This window comes from Amblyraja radiata, chromosome 5 (genome assembly GCF_010909765.2).
Source record: "Amblyraja radiata isolate CabotCenter1 chromosome 5, sAmbRad1.1.pri, whole genome shotgun sequence".
Taxonomy (NCBI): Eukaryota; Metazoa; Chordata; class Chondrichthyes; order Rajiformes; family Rajidae; genus Amblyraja; species Amblyraja radiata.
In genome coordinates, this window is record NC_045960.1 from 700,175 (window position 1) to 707,058 (window position 6,884).

The following is a 6,884-nucleotide window of genomic DNA, read 5'->3' on the forward strand; positions in this document are numbered from 1 at the left end:
GTTCCGCTCTGACTGGCTGAGATTGCGACTGGCGAAAGCAACTGGACGGAGTCCTTCAGGATGCTCTAGATTCAATACAGCTCCCAGGCCATTCAGGCTTGCGTCTACATGCAATATGTAGGGCTTTGTCGGGTCCGCGAAAGCCAACACAGGAGCATGCGTGAGCTTGTGGACGATGGTGTAAAAGGCGTCATCACAAGCTGAGGTCCAACGGTCGCTGAACGGCTCTGAGACTTTAAAGTAGTCTTTCTTGTCCTTGAAGGTGGCTTTGTTTTTGCGTTGAGCTGGAGGGTACCCTTTAGTTAGGTCTGTGAGAGGTCGGACAGTGGCAGAGTAGTTCTCAATGAACCGCCAATAGTACCCACAAATCCTAGAAACGACCTCAGGGACTTTAGGTCAATGGGTTTCTTCCAATTGGTGACGGCACTAACTTTCTCCCGGTCGGTTGCGACGCCGGCGGCGGAGACAATGTGCCCCAGGAATTTCACTTTTGGTAGACAGAATTGGCATTTGTCAATGGAGATCTTGAGTCCACATTCCTCCAGCCGATCCAAAACTTTGAGGAGACGTTCTTCGTGTTCCTCTAGTGTTTTTCCAAACACTATGATATCATCAAGATACACAAGAACTTGGATCAGGTTCATGTCTCCTACAGCCTTCTCCATCAATCTTTGAAAGGTTGCGGGAGCACCTGTGATGCCTTGGGGCATCCGCTCAAACTGGAAAAAACCAAGAGGGCAAATAAAGGCTGTCTTTTCTTTGTCTGCCTCAGACATTTCCACTTGGTAATATCCGCTTCTCAAATCCAGCACAGAGAACTATTTACTGCCAGTCCGACAATCAAGTGCATCATCTATGCGCGGCATGGTGTACTGGTCTGGGATGGTTCTGGAGTTCAGCAGACGATAGTCAATGCACATTCTCACTTTGCCATTCCTCTTCCTCACTATGACAATGGGAGAGGCATACGGACTTCGGGATTCTTTGATTATTCCGGCTGCCAGCAGTTCTTGGAGATGGCGCCGAACATCCTCAATGTCTGCAGGTGCGATTCTGCGGGATCTCTCTCTGAATGGTCTAGAGTCTCTGAGTCTTATGTGGTGTGTCACACCTCTCGCTAGACCCACATCCCATTCCTCCAATGAGAATACATCAGCTCTCTCTGACAACTTGTTGGCTAACCTAGCTCTCCATGCTTCGGGAATGGGTGAATCCCCAAAATTGAAGAGCTCAGGATCAATTGACATTGTTTTCGGAGATTTCTTTGGCTCAATGACAGAGCCAACCAGGTACACTTGGGCTAGCACTGTACCCGCAGGAAGAGCAGTTTCTTTTTGAGATTCATTTCTCAGCAAGAGTGTGAAGCCATTGGTATCCATAGCTGAGGGTGGCAGGACCACTGGCGGAACCAGCACACCAGCAGGAAGGTTGGTACTTTCATCAGCCTCCACCATTAGGATGCTTTTATCCATAGGTTGCTGCTTCTCCACTTCACAGACAGCATAGTGTGCTCCTCCAGGTGGGATTCTTAGAGTCCCAGGGCCCTGCCATTTCACTTGGCCGACCACATCCATTGGTGGATTACAAGGTGATGGGGATTGTTCAGAACGAACAGTGTTTATTCTCAGAGAGTGAACCTCGTCGTTGCCTTTGAGTTCCTCACATTGGTACAGCAGGGAGCGTAATTTGTTGTATTAGTGCCAATAACAACAGGAACTGGGTCAGGACTTGGCGAATCAGGGCATATTAGAGCCACCACGGGAACTATTTCTTCAACTCCCTTGGTATTAGGAGGCAGTCCCAGCTCAACTGCCACATAGCCTGTATATGGATAGCTAGTGTCACTCAGTCCCCATATGGCAAGGTCTTTGAGTGGGTGAATGGGCACATTGGGAAGGAATCTGGTGTGCCAACTCTCAAAGATGATAGTGACTGGAGCCGCTGTCTAAAATGGCTCTACAGGGTTGACCATCAATTTTCCCATCAGCCATCATGGATGGGTCAACCAGTCCTTGTGGCAGGTTACGAGGCTGCTGTGTGTAGACTGGACCAACCTGCTTCGACTCAGCAAACCTTTTGTGTGACGCTTTATCTTCCTTACTTTTGCGCAGAGCACCGAGTAATTTTTGGATTACTTTTGGGCTGTTCTCTGGGGCTGTGCAGTGTGTGGCAATATGACCATTTTCTCCGCATCTGTAACAGAAGAAGCTCTCTGAGTCTTTGGCATTATGTGGTTTAGCTGCTGGGCTGGGTCTGGCCTTCCCATCCCTCTTTTTAAGGTCTGCAGTCACAGGACTGTGAGATACAGACATCACAGTTAGCTGGTGTTGTAGCTGCAGCACCTGTTGCCTCAACATTTGAACTTCGTTTTCTTTTTCAGTGTCTATAGTTTTCTTGGTGGGTTTGAATTTTGGCTCAGTGTGTGTGTCTTGCTGCTTTTCCCTTAGCTCACCAAGCTCTGCACGAAGCTCTTGAATCTCTGCCTTCAACTTTTGGTCTTCTGTAGCTTTGGTATTGGCTTGGTCTCTGACTTGTACTTGTCTTACTGTTGTAGTTAATTTTCGTCGAGCTGTCTCACATTCCTCCTCTTCACGAATCTCATTTAGGAGCTTTAAGAAGGTAGGAGGTTTCTCTTTTCTTTCTCTCAATCTCAACTGTAACAGCATCATATCAGAGTCAGTAGCACCTCTAATGAGTTGGTGAATTCGAGCATGATCGGCTCTGTGGCTGAGAAGGCCTCCTTTCTGCACTACTTTGATCAACGAGCGTTCCAGCCTCCTTAAAAAGTCAGAGAGCTTTTCACCAGACTGTTGGTGAAGGCTCCTGAAGGCAAAATATAAGTCTTCTCCTGACACAGGCGTGCCACAGGCACTTTCCAAGGCCTTTACATAGCAGTCAGGGCTAGCATCTGGGTCGTTTAGTCGTACAGCCTGAATTATTTCCAGGGCCGGCCCCTTTAAGCTCTCGACTATTCTCTTTTGTTTCTCACGTTCAGAGCAGTCACATTCTTCAATCATTAGATAGGCTTGTTCGAGCCAATGGTCAAGGCTCTCCTCTCCTGGCGGTGTGGGAAGGTTTCCAGAGAACATCCGCAGACGTCGAAATACATTGTTCTCACTGGTAGGTCTCATCGATTTTCCCAACAGGTCTCCCACTGCTCGGATGATGGACTCTGGGGAGCTTCCTTGTGGAGTCTCTGTAGTCAGCATGGCTTGAACATCATTTACTGATTTTCCTTCATCAGTCATTAGTTTGTTTAGCTTAGCTAAAAAATCTTCAGCTGGGCTCACAGGTTCATTGAAGAGGAAAATGTTCCATTCTGAGCCTCCCTTCACTGGCTGCAGTTAGGGGGGGAATGCGATCTGGCTGTACAACTTCACGGCATTCACAGAGTACCAGGTTGCTGCCAGTCTGAATGTCACTTTGGAAGTCCCGTACCTTTACTCTCCCAAGTGCCTTTACTGTCTGAACAGTCTCTTCAATGTCTGCTTGGTCAGTATTAGTCGGCACGTCAAACAGGACAAAAGCATGGTTTGGGTCTAAGCATGCTTCACTACACCAGCTATGAAGCTTAGCTGCTAACTGAGAGTCTGCTTGAGTAGCCATTATACTACAACTGCTATAGGCACTTTAATACAAAAGTCGGGAAACAAAAACACTTCTTAAAGGCAAAAACTAACAGTAAATGAAATGGGAATTAATCTCAGCGATGCCTCCATTTTGTGTAGCGCTTCTTTGCCCTCTACATGAGCTGCGCCCCAGGTTCATAAACTTTAATTCCCTTATAGGTGTTTTACTGGTGTTTCTCACACAGATATTCAAAAAAAAGCAACACTCAATAAATCAATCTTTTATAGTACCTTTAAGTATTAATTACTATGGGGGCCCACACACTCACTCACACAAGCCGGCAACATTAAAAACAAAACAAGAATAACCCCACGTTGCAGGCCTGGTCGAAGCTGGAGAGCGTCGCGGCCAAATACAGTGGAAGCCGACAAGTGCACAGTGCAGAAGCTCACAAGATGGCGGGGAGTTGGCTGACCAGAGAGGACCCCATGTGGCAGAAATCTTCCTTCTCCCTCGTTGTCTCCAGGGCTCAGCTAACCGCTGCTCTCACTCTCCTCGTAATCACAAAGTCCAAACAGCGACAGTCTTTAATCCACATCTCCGAGCTGAAGGGGTAGCAGTTAGTCTTGGCTTCTTCTGTCTTCTTCTGGACTTCTTCTCTCTCTCTCCTGGACTTCGATTACCCACAATTCCCAGCTCCCGCCCCCAAACCAATCACCACACAGGAAAAATGATCTAACTCATTAACAACAAATCAAAATGCAGAACACATATTCACAGCAAAACTTATATAAATCTCTTAATAAGAAAAACTAATATGAAGTTACACAGGGCTACATAATTAAAAGCAGGTAAAACAGCAACATTAAAATACAGTAAAAACAGTCATTAAAATGTCCAGGGCAGCTGATTTGAGTGACCAGTACCAGAGTTATTAAATTGTCAGTGCAAAGCAGCAGAATCAGGTGGAGTGACTGTTTAGCAGCCTCACAGGCTGTGGCAGGAAGCTGTTTAGCAGTCTGGTAGTCCGGGCTTTGATGCTATGGTATCTCTTACCTGATGGCAGGAGATCCAGGTGTGTATGGAGGGGGTGCAGTTTGTCCTTTGCTATTCTCAGAGCTTTTTTCAGACAGCGGCTCTGGAACAGTTCTTGTACCGAGGGTAGGGAGACGCCAATGATCCTTTCTGCTCCCCTCACTACCCTCTGCAGAGCCTTCCTGTCTGAGCAGTTAAAGTTGGAGTACCACGTGTTCATGCAGCACGTGAGTACAGACTCCACCGTGCCCCTGTAAAAAGTCCTGAGGATGTTGGTAGGGAGCGAGGCCTGTTTGAGTTTCCTAAGGTAGTACAATCGCTGATGGGCCCATTTGACAACCCCAGTGTTGTTCCTGGACCAGGTGAGACTGTCTGTAAGTTGCACTCCGAGGAACTTTATGCTCTCCACTCTCTCCACCGTGGTGCCACTGATGTTGAGGGGTGTGTGTTTTGGCTGCGCCCTCCTGAAGTCGACAATCATCTCCTTTGTTTTGTCGACGTTTAATGCTAAATTGTTGTTGCCGCACCAGTCCACTAGTTGTTTCACTTCCTCCCTGTACATTGATTCATCAACTCCGCTGATGAGTCCACCACTGTTGTGTCATCTGCAAATTTTATGATCTTATTGTCCCTGAATCTGGCAGCACAGTCATGTGTGAGCAGTGTGAACAACAGCGGGCTGAGCACACAGCCTTGAGGGGAGCAAGCGCTCAGCGTGATCGAGCCCGAGGTGTTCTTGCCAACACGGACTGACTGCGGTCTCTCTGTCAGAAAGTCCAAGATCCAGTGACACAGGGTGGTGTTGAGGCCCAGCAGGGTTAGTTTCTCCACAAGTCTCTGTGGGATGATGGTGTTAAAGACTGAGCTGAAGTCAATGTACAAGATTCTGGTGTAGGTGTTTTTGTTTTCCAGGTACTTCCAGCCTTCCTGGTGCAACACACTGTATATGAACTGGATGGAAGGAATGATGAGCCTGTGGTGGACTGGGCTGCGTTCACCACTCTCTGCAGGTTCAGGCAGTCAACAGCAGAGCAGTTGCCATACCATCAATATACTTTCTATAGCGCATCTGTAAAAATTCGAGAGAATCCTTGGGTAAATCTTCTCATGCACCTACTGTAAGAAATTAAACATGCTGATTCACTTTCTTGATCACTAGATCAGTGTAAAGGGACCTGGTAAAGTTGTTTGTGACAGGGATACCAAGAAACCTGAAGCTGTTAACCATCTCTGCTGATGATCTGTACCCATTCCATTGATGAGTACAGATTGTGTTCACCCTCTCACTCCTTGAGTCAACAAACACCTTTTTGGTCTTTCTGATGTTGAGGGCTCGATGAAAAAGCATTAGGCAAGATTTCAGTATAAAACACAATTAGGAAAAACAAATCCATAGTAGTGCACAAAGTGGTCCTTGTATTCCATGCTGATTTAGTATTAGGGTTGTGCAGATCAGTTTAAGAAGTTAGAGTAGATGCTGCTTGTCCTGTCGAGCAAATCCACCATTTTTTCTTTTGCTTCAGATCTTCAGCATCTGCACTGTGTTGCTCCAATGAACCAGTAATATCTACCGACTAATATTTTTGTGTAGGTTTATTTTCTTTCACGTTTGCGATTTTGAGAAACAAACTCAGCATTTTCACATGGACAAAGTTCATTATCTGGACACAGGATAACAATATAATTCATCAAAGCAAAAGTAATTGGCAAACCCGTCAAGATTACTGCCATGTGTTCAAGAAGGAACTGCAGATGCTGGAAGATCGAAGGTACACAAAAATGCTGGAGAAACTCAGCGGGTGCAGCAGCATCTATGGAGCGAAGGAAATAGGCGACGTTTCGGGCCGAAACACTTCTTCAGACTGAAGTAAAGTTTAGTAAAGCACAGTTTTCACATTATAGCTCCAGATGAAAACATTCCAGGCACAGACCCAGAGGGGTTATTTTGAAAAACAGGAATGCCAGGAGAATTCATCCAGTCCGACAGGTTTTGTGGACCAGTGATGTTTACTGTTTTACCCTCAGATCAGATGAAAGGAACATAATTATAGATCAATAGCAATATATTTTAAAGAATTCAAATTAAAAAAGTGATGCAAGCATGGCAATGTGAAATGAAGTTGGGGAATGTAGTCTTCATTCCTGAGGGTTGCAAAGTGCCAACACTTTGCTGAGGTGTTGTTATTCTAGTTTATTTTCGGGTCACAATGCTGCAATGGAGGAGGTGTAGACAGACAGGTGGTGATGGGGGTGAAATTGGGAATAAATGTGGCAGGCTA

At 46.2% G+C, this 6,884-nt stretch overlaps 1 protein-coding gene across 1 annotated transcript; it reads right to left on the reverse strand.

The window, feature by feature from the left end:
• Positions 1-1,916: 1,916 nt before the first annotated feature.
• Positions 1,917-3,248, reverse strand: LOC116972883 (paraneoplastic antigen Ma1 homolog). Its single transcript, XM_033020470.1, has one exon. The coding sequence runs from the start codon at positions 3,246-3,248 to the stop codon at positions 1,917-1,919; it is 1,332 nt and encodes a 443-aa protein (XP_032876361.1).
• Between the last annotated feature and the right edge of the window lie 3,636 nt (positions 3,249-6,884).

Bases quoted from the DNA above. Each gene is read 5' to 3' on its own strand.
- LOC116972883 (XM_033020470.1), bottom strand. From the start codon at position 3,248: ATGACTGATGAAGGAAAATCAGTAAATGATGTTCAAGCCATGCTGACT.